The 21794-nt window shown below is 33.4% G+C and overlaps 1 protein-coding gene across 2 annotated transcripts in view; it reads left to right on the top strand.

The window, feature by feature from the left end:
- Positions 1-9509, top strand: part of LOC100872881 (uncharacterized) — a 112349-nt gene extending 102840 nt beyond the window's left edge. For both annotated transcript variants that reach the window (XM_086903147.1, XM_012483764.3), the window contains 4 exons: positions 99-458; positions 4265-4584; positions 4672-4968; positions 5128-9509. In XM_086903147.1, the coding sequence (XP_086759273.1) occupies positions 99-458; positions 4265-4584; positions 4672-4968; positions 5128-5380 (1230 nt within the window). In that variant the 3' untranslated portion in view covers positions 5381-9509. The remainder of the gene's footprint in view (positions 1-98; positions 459-4264; positions 4585-4671; positions 4969-5127) is intronic.
- Positions 9510-21794: the final 12285 nt, after the last annotated feature.

Below are 21794 nucleotides of genomic sequence, written 5' to 3'. Positions count from 1 at the left end.
CATACATTACGTGATCCACAATGTTTTCGTTACTTTTCTGCATACCGCGCGATATTGTGATAATTTGATTAATACGTTTTAAATTAAATATGCTTCAGGTCACAGACGTGTCGCATCGTAACAGCAGCAGTGGTACCAGCGGTAGCGCCTCTTCGCCTAGTTCCGGGGTGAGCAGTCAGATAACCGGAAGTCATCAGCAGCAACAACACACGGCAGGCCAGCAGAACAGCGGCAATTCCCAAGCTGCGCTGGCTGCTCAACTAGTCAGCCAACAATTGCTGATGCACGGATCTCTGGGCGCCCTTGGGCCTCAGGAGATCCAGGCGTTGGCCTCCACGTTTCAGCAGCAACAACAGTCTTTGCAGCAACAGTTGCAGCAGTTGGCCATGTTTCAGCAAGCCAATTCGGCTGCCGCGGGCCAACTTCCGGCTCAGGCGCAATTCTTCTTGCAGAACCAGGTTTGTGAAACTTAAACACGATTCAAAATAGTTGATAATATGGTTGCTTGTTCGAAGAATCGATTTTTCATCTTCTCTCTAATATAAGAGAATAAAGATCAAAGATCTTGTTAATTAAATTAATTAAATTGTTTGGTTTCTATAAAATTAAATATTAATCACACGAGAATAGAATATGAGAGATTCTTTTCATTTCTTCGATTCGGTAAAGTATACGATAAAAAATTAAAAAATGGGACAAATAATTTTAAGAAATTACACGAATATTATAAACTGTTCTTTACTTCCTTTAAATTAAGACAAGAAATCAAAGAGATATACAGAATTTCGAATATTAGAATGAGATTATACACGATCGTTGTCACTAAAAATTTTATCATCAATATCATTATAATATTGAATCAAAATTTATATCTTACCATTCTCACCAAAATTTACAAATTCACACAAAAACTTGATCAATTCTAAATAAAATCCTTAATCTCTCGGCCATCTCTTTCCGTTCAAAAAAGAGAGAAAAAACACAAAATAATCTCGCGTCCATCGATTCTTCTTTCCCGCGTTTAGAGATTCACAAAGATTCGTGGAGAGAGTCGTGGCCACGGTTCCTCTATCTTCTGGCAAACGAATCGGTCCTAAAGCGCGAACAAATGCATCCTCGTGCACACTCGAGTTCCGGCGCCATTGTTCTCCCTTGATACTCGACCGAATTACCCACTCGACGCGAATTCGATTCGAATCGACCTTGTGGCGGGGATGGCCGAGGTGGATGAGCCAAAGACGACGACGTTCCACGCGCGGTATCTGATCGACCGGCCGAAAAGAAGTAGACGTCTTATTCTTCGGGGACGGTCCGCTCGATTTGACGAGGAGATAGCCGGCTGGAGATGTCACAAAGGGACAGGGACTTGTACTCGTTTGGCCTCGCCTTTTCTCCCCCCGCGACGCGCCCCTCCCCCGAAAAGCTCCTCCCCGTGGAAAACGTGATCGTCGAATAATTAGAATCGAAAGAGTTGGAGGGAAAATATATTTGCCGGTAAGGATTTTTCTGTAGGGATGGATGAATGGATGTAGTTTGAATAAGTTTTGAAATATCTGATTGGCGGGTTACGGTTTTCTTCGTTTATCTTAATCGAGTACAATTTACAAATATTTTATAATACTTGTATAATAATTCCTTGCGACTTCGCGTTTGAGAAATTTTAAGATTTTATTCAACGGTACAAATAACAGAAAGATTAGAATGGAAAAATTATAATTTGATCCTAAAAGTAGTTCATCTTTTTCCAAGACATTTTTTTTTAAGACACTCTTTATCCATTTTTATTTATTTATTTATTTTTTTTTTTTTCAAAAGAAACTTTGACCGTTTCATCTTGCCATTCGATCAGGGAGAAAAAAGAAAAAAAGAAATGAAAAGCAAATACATTCATCACCTGCATCCTCGTAAAGAAGAAGAATTCGTTTTCCCCGAATATCGTTCGTTTTGTCCCGCGAAGATCCACCGAATCGAAGTAAGAAAAATCGATATATCCGGGGAGTACACGATGAAAAACGATCCTCCTTCCTGGATCCTCGACCGATTTCACCTCCCCTCCCTCCCTCCCCATCCCATCCCCCCGATAATGGTTGAATGGGGGCCTTCGGGCTCTTCGTGTTTACGAAAAAGTTTCTATAGATTCCATCACCATGAAGCGCGTGCACGCTTCTACGTAACCTCGTGGAAAAACTAACAAAACGACTTCGAACTTGAGCAGATTTAATGGCCGTGGTATACGTAGCTGCGAGGATTAAGGCCGGGTCTTCCGTGTCTTCTTTTGAAAGGTGCAACAAGGAGATCCATCGGCCCCTTCGGCACCTTGCCACGGGGTGCCTTTTGTTACCTCACACGTGGCCAGCCTGTTTCTTTTCTCCCCTCCCCCCTCCCATCCTACCCCTTCGCCTTGCTCCGTCTCGTCCTTCTTCTCCATCTCTCTCCGTTTATATCGAATCGAAGGATCCCTCTTCTTGTCTCGTTTCCCTTTCATCCGAGAACAGTGGCGGTATCAAAGATGCGCGGACACACGACGTCCTCGATCGTGCAACCCCTTCCTCGAGTGGGTTTGCTCCAACCTGCGCGCGGGATCCCCTTTTTTTTGTCAAGGATTACGTGGATGGTAACATGATGGTAGATTTTGATCCCTTTCCCCAGCCCTGGTTTCGGAAATAAACACGTATACATCTCAAGTTCGAAACAAGTTCCTTTGAATATTCATCCAAAGATCGGAGGAGAACTTCCCGAATCGTTTCGTTCGCTTTCCCGAAAGATCTTATCGCCGTAATCATTATTTTCGAATTATATATACAGTGCAATTATTGTACATCGCTTTCACCAGATTCGTTTCAACGATACGAACGAGGGAAACAATATTTTCTAGAGATGCAGGAAATAATACGAATCAGTCATGCTTTCTAATTTTTAGTATTCCGAGAGAAATGTAAATTAAAAAAAAAAAGAAGAAAAAGAAAAAGAATATTTTTATATTATTCGTTGGAATAGAATTTTATTTAATAATACAAGTGATCTTGCGACATCTGAACCTGTGCGACGACACGTGGCTGGTATTCTAAGCACCCTTCGCAGGGTGTCTTCGCGGGTCGACGACAATAAGCGTAAACAGGCATCGACACGCGACCAAGTCCCCCCTCCCTTTCCAAACCCTTTTTCTCCTCGGGCGACTCGTTTCGCACGAGCCCCTTATTCTCGTAATCGAGCATCTGGTTAAGAAAAGGGTGAAGATAATCGATCGGTCCGGCCGCCCCTTCGGCGACTCCTCTCGTACCTGTCCATGGGCGCAACACGTGTCGCCTTTCTAATAGAAACCGCTTAATCCACCACCATGCGTGTAACAGCTTAACGTGCACCATTTATCTGGACGTTTATAGATCTCCGTGCTCGATAGAATATTTTTTAAAAATTTACAACGAATTATATTAATGTCAAATCTTTGATGGAATTTCAATGAATAACAGTGGAAAGATTTTTTTTAGTTGCTGGTGAATAGAGCTTTGCTTTGAGATATTTAAGTAAAAATGAAAATGATAGGTTAAAATATAACGATGGATTAACTTTCTGATGGAAATCTGTGATATCCAAATGAAAAATAAACATCAAACTTTTTAAATTTGTTAAACATCTTTTTGTAATCTTTTTTCGAAATTTGAAATTACAAGTTTTCTAATTAAGATCATTTGATTTTTTCCGGATGTAAATCACGGTTTCTTCAGGAAATGAGGAAATCGATGGAGGAATTTTTTATTTATATAATTAAAATAGAATACGACGATAAATTAATTGATATATAGTACAGTCGAACTTCTATAACTCGAGAACCTTTATAAATCAAGATGTAAATTTATTTTAACTCTCCGCAATTCGAAGTAATTACATGTTATAAAACATCGATCGTTCGATCATTGTCTCCTCTTCTTTAACAATCTCTGTACATCGAATTTCTGTTCGTAAACAATTTGAAAAATTTTAATTCTTCGCTCGAAGCTCAAGTTACCGAAGTTCGATTGTAATAGTGTGCTATATGTTCGATCAATGGTCGTCAACGTCTTGCAGGGGCTGTTGCAGAGCGGTGGCTACTCCTCAAGATCCAGTCATCCGCGCTCACAGTCCATGCAGGTACGACAGACCATTAAACCCGCAAATAAACGAAGCAAAATCCTCGAATACACGTTTGTCATAAACATCGTTCGATCTGTGCTTAATAGAAAAAAAAAAAAAAAAAAAAAAGAAAAATTTAATCGTATGTCGTCAGGTGCAGCAGGCAGTGGTGCAGGCAGCCCAACAACTTCAAGCTCTGCAGAAGCAGCAGGCTGTTCAAGGAAGCGGAGGCCTGGTTGGTCGAAGTTTGGGCCAACAAAGATCACCGCCGCCTCCTGGCACACCTCCAGCTGTGAAACAACCACCTCCACGGCTGGAACCGTCGCCGGAAGAGACGACGGACCTCGAGGAGTTGGAACAGTTCGCCAAGACCTTCAAACAGAGGCGGATCAAGCTCGGTTTCACTCAAGGCGATGTCGGTCTCGCCATGGGCAAACTTTACGGAAACGATTTTTCCCAGACAACGATCTCGAGGTGCGTATCTTTCATAATAATTAAACGGTTTTATATATTGGTTTTATATATTGTTAATGATCAATGGATTTGTTATGTATTCGTCAGGTTCGAAGCGTTAAATCTTTCCTTCAAAAATATGTGCAAATTGAAACCCCTCCTACAAAAATGGCTGGAGGATGCAGACAATTCTTTGAACAACCCCGGCTCACTTTCGAACCCGCTCACCACCCCGGAAGCCATCGGTAGGCGGCGGAAAAAAAGGACATCGATAGAAACGAGCGTGAGGGTGGCGCTGGAGAAAGCTTTCGTGCAGAATCCAAAACCCACCTCGGAAGAAATTACTGTATTAGCGGACAGTTTGGCCATGGAAAAGGAAGTCGTTCGAGTATGGTTTTGCAATAGGTAAGACAAGTGTTGACTAAGTTATTATTTTGATCAGATGCGATAATTTTATTATCGTCACAAACCTGTTCTTTCCACAAGATCAATTACTCTTAAGTAATTCCTCTTCTTCTCAATACGTTTAAATACTTATCCATATCATATCTCATCCGATTACAGACGGCAAAAAGAGAAGAGAATCAATCCACCAACAGCGGCGATGGGTAGCCCAACAATGGCGTCCCCAGCACCATCCGTGTTCGCGTCACTTGCGAGTTCCATGTCAGGCAGCCCTCTGGCGCTCACGACGCATTCCTCGGGCATGGGCCACTCTCACCCCCACCCCACACCCCTCGGTTCACCGTTACCACTTGCCCTGGTCGCCTCAGCGGGTGGAAACTATCATCCGCTTAGCGGCAAGTCTCACGAGTGACAGCAACAGCCCGCCCATCCAGGGGATACGCATTTTCATCAACAGCATCAACAATCACAGCAGCAACAGCAACGACGTTTGTGCAATCTACCCGAGTTCTATCACTAATCCGTTGGGTGGCCAATCGCTGGCGATGGTTCAGCGACGATTTGGCGAAAACCCGCCACCGATTTCGTTGCCAAAGGGAATTTGGCGCGATTGCGAGCCGACTGGTTCGAGCAATACAGGGCCATGGGTGAGTGGAGTGGATGATAGACGGCATGATACGATTCAAAGCAAAAACATATCCTGATGTCAAGAAGTGTTTGGAAGAGGTTCATTTCGGGAAAGGAAGATGGGAGAGAAGAGGAACATCTAAGCCGGGGAAGAAAATATCATTTTCTTCCCTCGAGTATCGTTCAAGGTATAACTATCTCGTGAATCGAGTATACGAATCGTGAAGAGGCGTTGAAGAGAAAGATGAAACGTTGACGAGAGACTTTTAGATAGTTATTTAAAAATAGGCAAGGCACATTCGACATCGTATTTCGTTAAATACTTTTTTGTATTGTTCACTCGCAGTATTATCTTCGAAATTTTTATTGAAATTATGTGGAACGTAGACTTCGAAGCTCGTGAGAATTAATGTGATTATTGTTAAAAAATAATGCGGCTCAACTTTGACTCGGAAAATAAAATACAACGAAACGGCTTTGAAGTCTTCGTTTTTGCATAATAAATGGTGCAGGATCGTTGCCGCCGTTCGACAATTTAATTACGATTAACGATATACAGTATAGACGAGCAACGTTAAAATTTTAATCAATTTCTGTCACTCATTTGAATTATCATGAAATATATTTATCAAAGGGAAACTATTCGACGATACGATATTATTATCGATTAGTTTTCCTTTTCCAGTTTTCTTTTATCTATCGAGTGATCCAACGTCGCTTCGACTGCATATTGCATTATATTGTTTCACAATTTCAAAGAATTTTACCAACTTTTCGAGATTGTGAAATAAAGGAAGACAGGATACTCCTTCTCGAGTAAAATCACGGCGGAACAAACGATTGAAATAACAACGAACAACGAAAAAGTACACGTTGGAAAAACGACAACTGTTTTTATGACATTTCACCATTAATCGAGGCGGTTCTTCCGAGGATGGCGAACGCTCTTCAAAGTTTTCACTTCTTCGTGGTAAGCAGGGTTTACATGCCACTTGCAAGGAAATCTTCAGGATCGAAAGGCTTGTATCGAAACGGAATTATATCACAAAAATTTTTGAATATTCACTGCCACTGGTTAAACATCGACAACGAAACCGAACGATTAGATTATGATTTCTTCTAATGAAAATTAACGATGATTTAATTACATTAATTAGATTTTACGAGTGCTATAGCGTTTATTTTCATCGAGCATAATTATTCGAACAGACGAGCTTTCGATCTTCGAGTTTTAAGCAGCCTTGCATTTGGCGAACATGCGGCGAGGTCCGACAATACGTTTGTATATAATTACGCACACGTTTGCGTGTCTGTCGTCATACATATCCGTGTCCTGAGTTTGTACATATAGGAAGAAATGTGCACGAGGCGTAACGATAATAATTTAAAAAAGAAAAAAAAAAAAAGAAGGGAGAATCGAAGGGAATACGAGGAATGGGCTCGTTCATCTTCGTCGTCGAAGTCGAAAGATCTTTTGACCATCGATTTGACGACTTATCCAATCGTAATTACTCAAGCCAAAGTATCGTCATGCCTAATCGTCAAATACGTGTGACGTTTAATTAATTAAAAATAGAAGAAGAATGAGAAAACGAAAGAGATAGATTCCTAAGGGGGATGAACAAGAGCACGCTCGTATTCCTTGCTTTTTGGACAGACACGAGGATTAGCAATTGTAGATACGTTCTGTACGTGTACATACGGCATATAGAGACAGTTTTATCAGCGAATTATTCCACGTATATGTTTGTACGAGTCGATACCGTGGTTTCCTTGATTCGAGAGTTCGCTTTCCCGCCATTTTTGCGTTTAAAAAACGCTCACGTGACTTATGGCGCGTGAACTTTCATCTTGGAAGTTGACCTGGAAATCGATTCTTCGATGAATGAATTCTCCCTCTCCTAATTAATTAAAGATTATAAATCTTGTTGCGACGAAAGGAATAAAACGAAAATGGTGATTACGTCGTATAAATAGTAATTCGAAGGAATTTACATACGTAGAAATTTGTAATTGTAATCGCTAAGAATCATCGATATACGTATATATATATATTATGTTATTTGTGTGTACGTGTGTGCATAAGCACACACTTGACAAGAAAGACGTAGACACATGTTGCGCATGAGACGAGGAACATACATAATATGTATAAATATATACATACTATACATATATATATATATACATATGTATATACATATACATAAATATAAATGTATAAAGTGTAACGTGTTGTAAATAATAGAGAGAATCGGCAAAGAACGGTGATTTAGTGAATCTGCGGCGGATTTATTCATTGCGACGATCGTTTCTTATTATTGCGACGCTTATCGTTAAGTTAATCATAGAGTATCATTGGGTAACGTTGATCGTTGAAACGATCGTAAGTTCGAGAGAGAATATCAAATATGTGTCTCTTTATCACATGATAGAATATAATGCAATTAAATATCTTTTTTATATATATATATATAATATTCAATTTTGATCTGAAATCGATCGATAATGAAAACAGGATGTATATCATATAGATAAGGAAATGAAAACTCATCGTTGCTCTTAAGCGGTGATAAGTAGCGATACCTATGACACTTACATTACATTACATTAATTACTAAACACGTTATTCTTGACATTGAGATTTATTTCTGGTTAACACGATTTCTCAATCACTCTCGTACACTTTACGATCGAGCAACGTCAACGAATTCAATCACTTGTTGCAAGAATTTTTTTTCTTCATCAGTTTTATACACCGACAATATGGCGTCGAGCGTGCGTTAATGTATATTTATATTATGTTATATATAATTTTCTATAAATGATACGTCGATTAAACGATACGTCAAAATATATTTTACATATTTTGGTATATCGTGGACACGTGATTATATATAATGTAATATAGCATTATAGTATGTACGTATGTATGTATTTAAAACGCGTACGAGACGAGATTTCATATCGATCACGCGTACGACATTTCGTTCTCAGATCACATTTCATACCTGCATACACACGCAAATACACAACCCAATCATTTCCCATTTTTTTTTTTTTTTTTTTTTTTTCATAAATCCCTCATAATTCTACAACTTTCAATTTGCATCCCTTCGATCGATCCCTTTAAATTTCGTTTCATTAACTTCATCATTAACTTCCAGAGTCGTGGACCAAGTTGTAGCGAAACAGAAGTGTGAATGAGAGAGAGAGAGAGAGAGAGAGAGAGAGAGAGAGAGAGAGAGAGAGAGAGAGAGAGAGAGAGAGAGAGAGAGAGAGAGAAAATTAAAGAAAATGAGAGTGAATTCCGCGAAGAAAGATACAAAAAAAAAAAAAAAAAAAAAGAGTTCCTAGAGCACCAGTTGCGAGTGCGTTATGTAGACGTTTTATAAATTGTACGCGATCAACGGGTGTGTAAACGATAGAAACGGGAGAAAGAGATCGTTAGATAGCGAGGAGAACGTGATTTCAAATGTTAGAACGGGATAATTGGAAATTAACGAGTGTGAATGATAGAGAGTGTGAGTGTGAGGGACACTTTTGCGTTTTTCTTATCTTCTTTCTTTTTTCTATTTCTATTATCTCTCCTCTTCCTCGTCCGTCGAAGGTGTACAGTGTTTTTTGTAGATAGGAAGAGAGATTAGAAAAACCGAACCCCACGATTCCCGCACCCTCTGATCAACGTGTCATTGGTTAATTATTTTTTCGTGGGCTTCGATAAGCCGGCGCATTCCATGAATGAGTAATGATAGAAGCATTATTACAATGGTTATAATTATTATTAATTATTATTATTATTATTATTATTATTATTATTATTATTATTATTAATTATTATTAATTATTATTATTATTATTTCATTATATTTTAACTTTTATTATTTGAAAATAAAAGTGCTAGATAGACTTTAGTTACTTTTTGTTTCTCCGTTTTCTTTCTTTTCTATCCTTTGTTTCCCGTTTTCGTTTCTTTATCATGGAATATTAAAATAATCCTATAAAGTCTTTTCCTTTATTCGTCAATAATATATTTCATCAATAGAGTAAAAACGACACAAATGTAATCGTGAATTCTATTCTTTTATTCTTTTATTTCGATATTACGCAAGTTTATTATTTGGGTTAAAAAGATCAAATATCAATTGCAACGTCGCGTAAATTACTGATATTAATGTATTAATGTAAAGATTCCTTCATCCTAAAGATTCCTTTAATTGGAAAATTATTTTCTTTATTTATTTTCTTATTGTATTGATCTGATTTTTAAAATATTTTGTTAAATATTTGAAGATTCGTCAAAATTAATGTAAAAACGCGTACGATTTTGCTCCTACCGTCCCATCGCGTTCTTTCTTAAATATCTATGCGGAATAACATTAAAAAATCACGAGAAGAATATGGCGCAATTCAAAAAGAGGCGCACTTTTTTTCAAGATGGCATTGATATATCGAGAATTAATCGATTAATCTCAATCAGTAGCGGTGTATAATTGTCTTTTGAGAGAAATCTAGCGTTATATAGAAGCCTATTATTAAACAATTCGATGTGTTACTCATAAATATTGGGACACGCGCGACATCGTTCGATTCGATGCCTAGAAATAACATTAAGTAATAAGAGAAAAGTACCATTAAAAGGTAACCATAAGAGACTAAATGAAGATAAGAAAAGATTTAGAAAAATTAAAAAAAAAAAAAAAAAAAAAAAAGAGCACGGTATGATAGTTCTTAAAAAAAGATTAAAATCATAAGAATGGAGAATAGTCCATATTTCGATGACAAAGTCGTCTAAACTATTTTGTACCAAGACTTAGAAGCGTGTTCGTGAGATTTGTGAGACCTTTTTAAGACGTTCACGCGTATCTATGGTTATGAGATTTCATGCCATGGGATGCATTACGATTAGCAATTAATTATTCGTGAAGCATGTTTCTGATGTCCGCCCTATAAATGTTCCGTGTTGATCTTGAAAGGATTCACCGGAAGTTTGAACGAAAGGGTTGAGAGAAAGGAAAAAGAGATGTATGAATGTGCGTTAATGGAGCTGTATAAATAAAATCATATCAATCTGGAATATTTCATGTTATCTAGAATATACTATTACTACGATCATTATCACAATATGATTAGTAAGAGTATTGTAATTGTATAATAAACTGCGTCATAGATACCTTATGCATTGCTATGTCATTAAACATAATCCTTTCTTAGAAACAACATTAGGTACTAATGATGAATAATTTATAAATGATTGAAATTAATGATAGCTGAAATTTTTATTAATTATATTATAATTTTAATTAAATTTTATTAAAGAAAGATGAACGTATAATAATAAAAAATAAGTATAAATACCGCCAAAATTGCATATAATTCCGTATTATACCACATGGTGACAGCACTAGTCAAGTGCAGTATAAGAATATAATATTCTTTTTAAGCTTTAAATTTTGTTAAATTTTATGAAATTTTTGTTAAAATCTTTCGAATTATTATACAGGTTTGTTGTTATTCTTCTTCAAATATTTTCTACATGTTAAACGATTCAATTGTTATTAGAGATAACACACATTTTTCACTGTTTGTTAATATGTATTCAGTCTAAAAAGTAAAAAAAAAATAAGTATTCTGTAGATAAGTGTTAAATTTTTAACAAAAATCTATATATCTAATAACGTAAATAAATTTTTGTCACTTTTTTCAAGTTATATTCTCACATTTTTTTAATTGACGGTATTTAGAACTTTTTACTGATTCTTGATTGATTTTGCCATCTCGTGGGAAAATATTGAAACTTTCATATTGTCGATAACTATGTGTTCAAAAAGTTCAAGAGAAATGCAAGTACAAATCAGATTTAAAAAAAGGAAAAATTAAACAAATAAATAAATAAGTCGATGCATACATAATTAATAAAGTGAAGAAATTTATAAAAAAAATCTACAAATAAATTACTAAATAGATGAATAAATTACTAAGTAATCGATAAATCGATAATCGATAAATAAATAATAGAAAAAATATAAATATAGAAATTAAATAAATAATTAATAATTGTAAAATAAATATAAATAAATAAAAATAAATTAATAATTTATTTTTAATATATTGTTAATTATAATAATTAAAATATTATATAATGCTTTAATTTTCCGCGCGATTTCGATTATCGAATTAGCTTACGACGCCAGCCAATCAGAAAGCGAGTAGTAAACCGTGGCGTCAGTCTCCTGTGGAAAGTCATCGAGGTAGGACGTGTGTTGTTCGCTCCGGCTTCAGTGATTCGACTACGCAGTAAGTAATTTTATTCATATTTTATCATCAAATTTATAAATTAATATCAATTTCGTTTATTTAATAATCCATTTATTATTGTAATAATGAAAGTAATTAGTATTTTGAGTTTCTTTTGTACTTTTTTCGTTGATTGTTAACGTCGAGGTTACCGGTAGTTTGTATTTCATTGGATCGAGAGTTCACTTGTTGCTTCATTTTAATATAATTTTAATTTTTTTGTACATTTGTTTTACAATTTTGATTTTCATTCGGCAAAATTATTATTCTATTTTCGGAATAGCTTTGAAAGAAAAATGATTTATAGCATACATATACAATCATGATTTGTAGCGTTTTGATATTTTATTTTTTCGTAAAGATAAATTTATTTAAAATAGATTCCTATATTTTTCATCCATATTGAAACGAACGAAAAAAGTCGATTGTATTTTATCGAATTATATTACATTAGTCATATATATTACAATTCTAAATGCGTTATTCGTTTAACGTTTACATGTTTTTCGTTCTTTTTCTTTCAATGTTGTGCTTGAGGTCGATAACATAATAATACTTTTCATAACATTGTCTTTCCAAGAAATTGGGCGTTCGTGTTTTTGTTCGTTGCTCGACATATTTTCGACACGTTTCGACATGTTCGACTTTCCGAACGACGCGCACCTTCCCCTTCCCTAATTCGATTCGATAATCGAAATTGTATGACGCGACGCGTCATTGTACTATCGATATTGGTGGTGATCAGAAGTGTCTTGACGTGGTTCTTTTCGAAGTGATTCTTTCTGAGGTGATTGTTTTTAAAGTGATTTATTTGCTACGTAGTATATACATATTATATATTTCCTTCGAAAACTATATTATTGTTTATTATTTGTACATTGTAATTCAATCTTTCAAGGATTAAATTATTCGCTTTTCTTTGTTCGTTTTTTTGGCGGTTACAATTCTAATTAGTTTATATTATAACTTTTTCAGATAGAATTTGTGCTTGATTATTATTTTATTTTATTATTATCTTAATGTGATCGATTAATTTTATAGATTTTTATGTGTATATTTAAAAAACTTTTATTTTCTTTTGCACAGTTTATTGCACCTGGTTTGGCCAATATAAAAGGCGGGAAAAATTCCAATATGGACGCCATCGTACTTTTGCAAAGAGAACTTTTTGTACTGTATGTATTTATTCTTTTTTTATTTCATGGTATTTATCATATATTTTATTATTTTAAAGTATATTTATAATGAACATTCACCACAAATATAAATATTTTTGTTTAAAATATAAATTCTCTATAATATAAATATGACATATGACATATGTATATGACATTTTATTCTTACATATGACATTTTTTTTATTCATGAAAAATTAATAATAATAAATTCAAAACTTGAAAATAATGGTAATATTTTCTAAAACAAATATTTGATAGGAAAAATAAAAAAATATAGAAAGATTATTTTGTTTTCTTTTCTATTGTTAATTTCCATTGTTAATACAATTTTATTTCCAGAGAATTTTTGTAACTGCGCGCAATGCGGTTGGTAGATTCAGTGTTTGTTTCGTAACAGTTTTTTTTAAATAGTTTTAAAAACCAATAGCTTTAATTAAATCTATTTATGATAGTCGTGAAACTAGAGTCAGTGTTTTTTCGCCAATTATAAATTATAAATATAGTTAATAGTTTTTTATTTTTATTTTTTTTTTAATATTCGTTTTCGAGATAGAGTCAGTGCTTTTACAAAATAGAGTCAGTGTTTTTCAAGAGAATAAGGCGATCATCCATCACGCGAAGAGGTAATTATTTTTATATATTTTTCACTTATTTCAATTTCTTCAAATAGAATTATGCTTTAATTATAATGTTCCATGTTTTGTTACAGTTTCCATTTCCTGATGTCCCATGAGTTATAACAATGCAGATTCTTCGCATCATTGGTGAGTCGCATGCATTTATGTTCCTCTGATTACTCAATCATGTCGTAGGATGAAAGATCCGAATCGACACGAGTAATTGGTTGTATACGTAGATTTTTGCACGAGCACAGTGACCACGGATATTTATTATAACCGTGAATAGTAACATTTATTTTTCCTGTGTTTTATTTATTAGATCAGGATAGGTCTTCTTGCATGTCGTGTTTTTAAATATTTATAATTTTTAATAATAGTAGTTCATTTACTAAAAATAAGTTATTGTAATATATAAAAGAATCAAGTATATTTACAAACGTCAAATATTTAAATATTTATACATATATAAATTAAATAAATAATAAAGATAATAATTTTATTTCTCTCGTTTAAAAATATATCAATTATTATATGCAAGAAGACAATTCGCGACAGGCAGATTTTGAAATCAAAGTTACAAGTTTTGAATATTTCTCTCATATTTTTAAAAATATGCTTTGATAAAGAAATCGCCTGAGGTTACTTTTATTAATAAAAATATTATAATTATAGTAATAAAATAAATAAATTTCCATTCAGAATCAATTATTTACTAATAATTCTCAAAATAAATTTTTTATTTATTGTTTCTATATTTTTGTTTTTCTAAAATTGATAAGAATTCATTGAATTTGTAAATTAAATTTATTAGAACTTGAAATAAAATAAATAGATCTTGAATTGAAGAATATTAGTTCGTTAGATATGCTAATATCTGTTTTTAGCTCAGGATTTTCAGATTTAACCCTTTCCGTGTCACTGCCAGGATCTCATTCACGTGCCCAGGTGCTACTTGGATGAGAGAGAGGCAGTGGACATGATGAATCTAGTTCATAAGTTTATAATGATTTTTCAGCGACTGATGATGTGTTAGTGTATCGTGCACGACGTATTTTCCACATTGTGTGTGTGTTTAGGCTGTGGAATTGCGTCGCTTATCATTCCATATGATATAATTAGGTATATGCGTTAATCTCATTATAATTTCCAATAAATTACATGCAGTATTATAAGATTTATTTCCAAATTATGACAATCCTATTAAATATTACCATTTTCGTATTTTAACTTTCTCAAAGGATATATATATATTTTTGCAAATATTCACAATTAATATAAACGTGTTTTAATCGCGTTGACGCAATGGTCCCTAGCCATCATCAGTCGATTTCAGGAAAATGGTACGTAAACTTAGAGTGTGAGAGTAGTGTGCCAAGCTCGGGTGTCGGAGGTGTCCCGGGACACTTTCCCTAGTGTAGGCTTTTGCGCCCGAGTATTATGCGTGAGAATCGTGGAATGAATGTGTTGGTATGCCTGTTTTGCCATTTTTTAAATATAGGGCTAGGTAGGATAGGTAGTATACTTCTGGTATGTCTGTTAATTATAAGTAGGTAGGGCCGGGCAGGTTGTCACAGTCTCCGATCGGGTAGGCGCGTTTTCGCGTGGCAACCTGTTTCAGGAAATAAAATTTGAAAAATCGATGGTGAAGCTGAAACGAATGGACAAATGCCATTCGTCTCTGGCTTCGCTCATCGATTTTTCGAATTTCGTGGTCGCGATCGCGATTTGCTTTCGAAACGAACGTTGCGCTCGAGATTCTGCACATGTACGAACAATGATCATTGCAATTATTAGTCGTCCATGTGCTAGTTTTCGCGATATAGTCTTTTTTTTTATTTTTTTTTTTGTTTGCGATTAGCGAATCTCGAGCCTAGATTTAAGTTTCAGCGGGCATTGCGCCCGAAGGAGGAAGACCGAAGAGGCCCGACAAACTGTCACGAAGAGGGCTGCAACGAATGATTTCTCATCTTTTAGATTTTCTTTGAGTCCAAAGAATGGGAAGTCATTGTTACTATTTTGTCACTGTGCTCGTTTTAGTAATACGTAGTATTTGTTGTTGTATTGTCTGGCCGATTGCATGCCGGCCCATCGGATCCAGTCATCATGGGCATCGCGATTTTTTTATTAGTGTTGCGATTGAATAATATAACGGGTTGAATTAGAGTTGCGTTATAATTGTCGCGTTTTCTTATTAGTGTTGCGTAGAAATGAAAATCGCGTTTGTATTAGCGTTGCGTTAAAATGAAAATCGCGTTTGGATTAGTGTTGCGTTAAAATGAGAATCGCGTTTGCATTAGTGTTGCGAATTATAAGATATCGCGATTTTTTCATTATTATATTTTTTATATTTCTTTAATTAAAATAAATTGATAGCTTTATTTTTAAATTATTGTTCATTATTTTTAATTGTAGCTTTCTAGTCATACAGTAATCATTTTTATTGAATTTGTTTTAAAATGTAGTGTTGCGTTGATAAATAATCGCGTTTGTAAGTAGTGTTGCGAATATTAAATGCCCAAAGCTGCTTCCATTGAGATTGTGGAAGTACTCACGCTTCTTTTCCTGAATCACTTGAAGTGGCTAAAAGAGCTGCACATGGGTGATCGCACGATAGCAGTCATTAAGGAGACTGCACTGGACTTCTCGCTATTAGTGTTGCGTTATTTAATTTTGAGTGCATAGAGTAGTGTTGCGTAAATATTGTTTTCGGGAATTTTTCAGCTTTTTTTTTGTATTTTTTTTTGTCATTAATATCAATATTGCAATTATTATAAAGCACTCATCGTGGTTGATTTTCTATTTTATAAAAATAAAATATTAATTTATTAGTGTTGCGATATAAAATAATTCCACTCGCGGTTTGTTCGGATTTTTATCGAGTGGAAGAGTTGCCCTTTTGGCAACTTGTTTTTTTTTTCAGCATATTCTGCCTTATCATATTCTGCCTTTGCAGAAAATATTGGTTACGAGTAAGAAATTTTGTAAGTCTTTTAATATATTGAATTTAAATTCTTTTTAGTATGTTAATATTTTAAAGTCAATAATGGTGAATGTTCAATATAAAATTTATCTTTTTATATTGTTTCAGATCTATACTTATATATATATATTTTCTTTTAATCATTATACTAATAATTCAAATAAGTTTGTTTCAGATCTATCTTTCAGAAAGTGCCAATTAAAGAAGATGGGTACTTCATATAACATTTTTTTCTCTTTATCTCCTGTACTGTATGTATTCATTCATTATTTATTTCATGGTATTTATGATATATTTTATTATTTTGAAGTATATTTTTAATGAACATTCACCACAAATAAATTCTCCGTAAAAATATATATTCTTACATATTCTTATTTTCTTACATATAACATTCTTTTTATTCATGACAAAGTAATAAATAAAATTCATAACTTTGAGATAATGGTAATATTTTCTGACATAAATATTCGATCGAAAATAGAAAAAAATATAAAATAATCGGAGGATTATTTTGTTTCTTTTTCTATAAATTTTCATTGTTAATACAATTTTATTTCCAGAGAATTTTTGTAACCGCGCGCAATGCGGTTGGTAGATTCAGTGTTTGTTTCGTAACAGTTTTTTTTAAATAGTTTTAAAAACCAATAGCTTTAATTAAATCTATTTATGATAGTCGTGAAACTAGAGTCAGTGTTTTTTCGCCAATTATAAATTATAAATATAGTTAATAGTTTTTTATTTTTATTTTTTTTTTAATATTCGTTTTCGAGATAGAGTCAGTGCTTTTACAAAATAGAGTCAGTGTTTTTCAAGAGAATAAGGCGATCATCCATCACGCGAAGAGGTAATTATTTTTATATATTTTTCACTTATTTCAATTTCTTCAAATAGAATTATGCTTTAATTATAATGTTCCATGTTTTGTTACAGTTTCCATTTCCTGATGTCCCATGAGTTATGACAATGCAGATTCTTCGCATCATTGGTGAGTCGCATGCATTTATGTTCCTCTGATTACTCAATCATGTCGTAGGATGAAAGATCCGAATCGACACGAGTAATTGGTTGTATACGTAGATTTTTGCACGAGCACAGTGACCACGGATATTTATTATACCCGTGAATAGTAACATTTATTTTTCCTGTGTTTTATTTATTAGATCAGGATAGGTCTTCTTGCATGTCGTGTTTTTAAATATTTATAATTTTTAATAATAGTAGTTCATTTACTAAAAATAAGTTATTGTAATATATAAAAGAATCAAGTAAAGTATATTTACAAACGTCAAATATTTAAATATTTATACATATATAAATTAAATAAATAATAAAGATAATAATTTTATTCCTCTCGTTTAAAAATATATCAATTATTATATGCAAGAAGACAATTCGCGACAGGCAGATTTTGAAATCAAAGTTATAAGTTTTGAATATTTCTCTCATATTTTTAAGAATATGCTTTGATAAAGAAATCGCCTGAGGTTACTTCTATTAATAAAAATATTATGATTATAATAATAATATAAATAAATTTCCATTCAGAATCAATTATTTATTAATAATTCTCAAGATAAATTTCTTATTTATTGTTTCTACATTTTTGTTTTTCTAAAATTGATAAGAATTCATTGAATTTGTAAATTAAATTTATTAGAGCTTGAAATAAAATAAATAGATCTTGAATTGAAGAATATTAGTTCGTTAGATATGCTAATATCTGTTTTTAGCTCAGGATTTTCAGATTTAACCCTTTCCATGTCACTGCCAGGATCTCATTCACGTGCCCAGGTGCTACTTGGATGAGAGAGAGGCAATGGGCATGATGAATCTAGTTCATAAGTTTATAATGATTTTTCAGCGACTGATGATGTGTTAGTGTATCGTGCACGACGTATTTTCCACATTGTGTGTGTGTGTTTAGGTTGTGGAATTGCGTCGCTTATCATTCCATATGATATAATTAGGTATATGCGTTAATCTCATTATAATTTCCAATAACTTACATGCAGTATTGTAAGATTTATTTCCAAATTATGACCATCCTATTAAATATTACCATTTTCGTATTTTAACTCTCTCAAAGGATATATATATATATTTTTACAAATATTCACAATTAATATAAACGTGTTTTAATCGCGTTTCACGCAATGGTCCCTAGCCATCATCAGTCGATTTCAGGAAAATGGTACGTAAACTTAGAGTGTGAGAGTAGTGTGCCAAGCTCGGGTGTCGGAGGTGTCCCGGGACACTTTCCCTAGTGTAGGCTTTTGCGCCCGAGTATTATGCGTGAGAATCGTGGAATGAATGTGTTGGTATGCCTGTTTTGCCATTTTTTAAATATAGGGCTAGGTAGGATAGGTAGTATACTTCTGGTATGTCTGTTAATTATAAGTAGGTAGGGCCGGGCAGGTTGTCACAGTCTCCGATCGGGTAGGCGCGTTTTCGCGTGGCAACTTGTTTCAGGAAATAAAATTTGAAAAATCGATGGTGAAGCTGAAACGAATGGACAAATGCCATTCGTCTCTGGCTTCGCTTATCGATTTTTCGAATTCCGTGGTCGCGATCGCGATTTGCTTTCGAAACGAACGTTGCGCTCGAGATTCTGCACATGTACGAACAATGATCATTGCAATTATTAGTCGTCCATGTGCTAGTTTTCGCGATATAGTCTTTTTTTTTATTTTTTTTTTTTGTTTGCGATTAGCGAATCTCGAGCCTAGATTTAAGTTTCAGCGGGCATTGCGCCCGAAGGAGGAAGACCGAAGAGGCCCGACAAACTGTCACGAAGAGGGCTGCAACGAATGACTTCTCATCTTTTGGATTTTCTTTGAGTCCAAAGAATGGGAAGTCATTGTTACTATTTTGTCACTGTGCTCGTTTTAGTAATACGTAGTATTTGTTGTTGTATTGTCTGGCCGATTGCATGCCGGCCCATCGGATCCAGTCATCATGGGCATCGCGATTTTTTTATTAGTGTTGCGATTGAATAATATAACGGGTTGAATTAGAGTTGCGTTATAATTGTCGCGTTTTCTTATTAGTGTTGCGTAGAAATGAAAATCGCGTTTGTATTAGCGTTGCGTTAAAATGAAAATCGCGTTTGGATTAGTGTTGCGTTAAAATGAGAATCGCGTTTGCATTAGTGTTGCGAATTATAAGATATCGCGATTTTTTCATTATTATATTTTTTTTTAATTTCTTTAATTAAAATAAATTGATAGCTTTATTTTTAAATTATTGTTCATTATTTTTAATTGTAGCTTTCTAGTCATACAGTAATCATTTTTATTGAATTCGTTTTAAAATGTAGTGTTGCGTTGATAAATAATCGCGTTTGTAAGTAGTGTTGCGAATATAAAATGCCCAAGCTTCTTCCATTGAGATTGTGGAAGTACTCACGCTTCTTTTCCTGAATCACTTGAAGTGGCTAAAAGAGCTGCACATGGGTGATCGCACGATAGCAGTCATTAAGGAGACTGCACTGGACTTCTCGCTATTAGTGTTGCGTTATTTAAATTTGAGTGCATAGAGTAGTGTTGCGTAAATATTGTTTTCGGGAATTTTTCAGCTTTTTTTTTGTATTTTTTTTGGTCATTAAAATCAATATTGCAAGTATTATAAAGCACTCATCGTGGTTGATTTTCTATTTTATAAAAATAAAATATTAATTTATTAGTGTTGCGATATAAAATAATTCCACTCGCGGTTTGTTCGGATTTTTATCGAGTGGAAGTTTCTTTTTATTTTAGTAGCCCTTCTGGCTACTTATTTTCTTTTTCAGCACTTATCACATTCTACCTTTGCAGAAAATATTACATGTCAGAACTTTTCTAAATCTTTTACAATACTGAATTTATATTCCTTTTAGCATTTAAATTTTTTAAAGTCAATAATGGTGAATGTTCATTTTAAAAATTTATTTTTTTATGTTGTTCCAGATGAATATTATTTTTCTTTTTTTTTTCTTTTCTTAATTATTATATTAATCGTTTAAATAAGTTTGTTTCAGGTCTGTCTATCAGGAAATGCCAATTAAAGAAGATATAAGAAGATATGAAGAAGAAGAATACCAAATAAATAAGATGTGCACTTCATATAGAATTCTTTTTTCTTTCCTTGATTATATCTTTTATGTCTTTGTGTATGTAGGTTTGTTGTGTAAATGTTTAAATTATATAAGATGATATTAGTTTAATGCTAAATAAAGATTAAAAAGCAGATTAAGCATTTAACTAATATGTAGGTAGGGATTAGAAGAAATTGTAGGTTTAGATGAAATTATTTTGAGTTTCCTTGTGGATCCTATCTTTTTAAAAATATTTTTAAATTATATTTAGGAATTCATCAAATTTTTCAAAATAAAAGTGTTAGAATATAAGTAAATGGCTCATAAAACTATTGCTATAGAAATAATGCTTAAAGTAGAATATGCTTATAAATGCATGCATGACAAGTGCTAATAATAATAAAAATTGTAGTAGGGCTATATAAGTAGTGATAGTAGGAGGTAGAAATTCTGAAACTGTGTGGAATGTATTTAATTTTTTTTATTATCAATATTTTATATTTTCATGGCAGTGAATATATAAAATATTGATTTATCTGTGTGAAGTAATGTGTGTGCTTTATGTAGAGTTATATTTAATTAAGATATAATTTAATTTTTAGATTTAAATTTAAATTATATCTTAGAAATTTTTTTACTGTTTGTTTTGCATAAACATTTGATCAAAGATGGAATGTTTTGCAAATCTACATAAAAAAAAATTTATTAATTTTAAATAAATTTTTGTGTAAATAAGCATGGAACATGAGTCTCTTGCATATACATACATGTATATATATATATACATATATGTATATCTTTTTTTGAAAATAAAATAAGTGTATTTTCTACGTTAACCATAGTAAGTTGCACAGATTATAAGAATCACTCTACTTTTTTCATGGTCGATATTTCAGAATGTAACATAAAAATCTTATAAGATGTCGTATCTATCTTATTCTATAATCTATGGTAAAGTATTGAAAATTGATTTGAGCTTCAATACTTTTCGTAGAGATGGCGTTACTAAGGAAAATAACAGTTATTCTCAGACTCTATATTATATTTGT

This window comes from Apis florea, unplaced genomic scaffold, assembly GCF_048593485.1.
Source record: "Apis florea isolate Af1SG1 unplaced genomic scaffold, ASM4859348v1 contig_2291_pilon, whole genome shotgun sequence".
Lineage (NCBI taxonomy): Eukaryota > Metazoa > Arthropoda > Insecta > Hymenoptera > Apidae > Apis > Apis florea.
The sequence above is the reverse complement of the archived record's forward strand: the minus strand, read 5'-3'. Positions and strand labels throughout refer to the sequence as shown.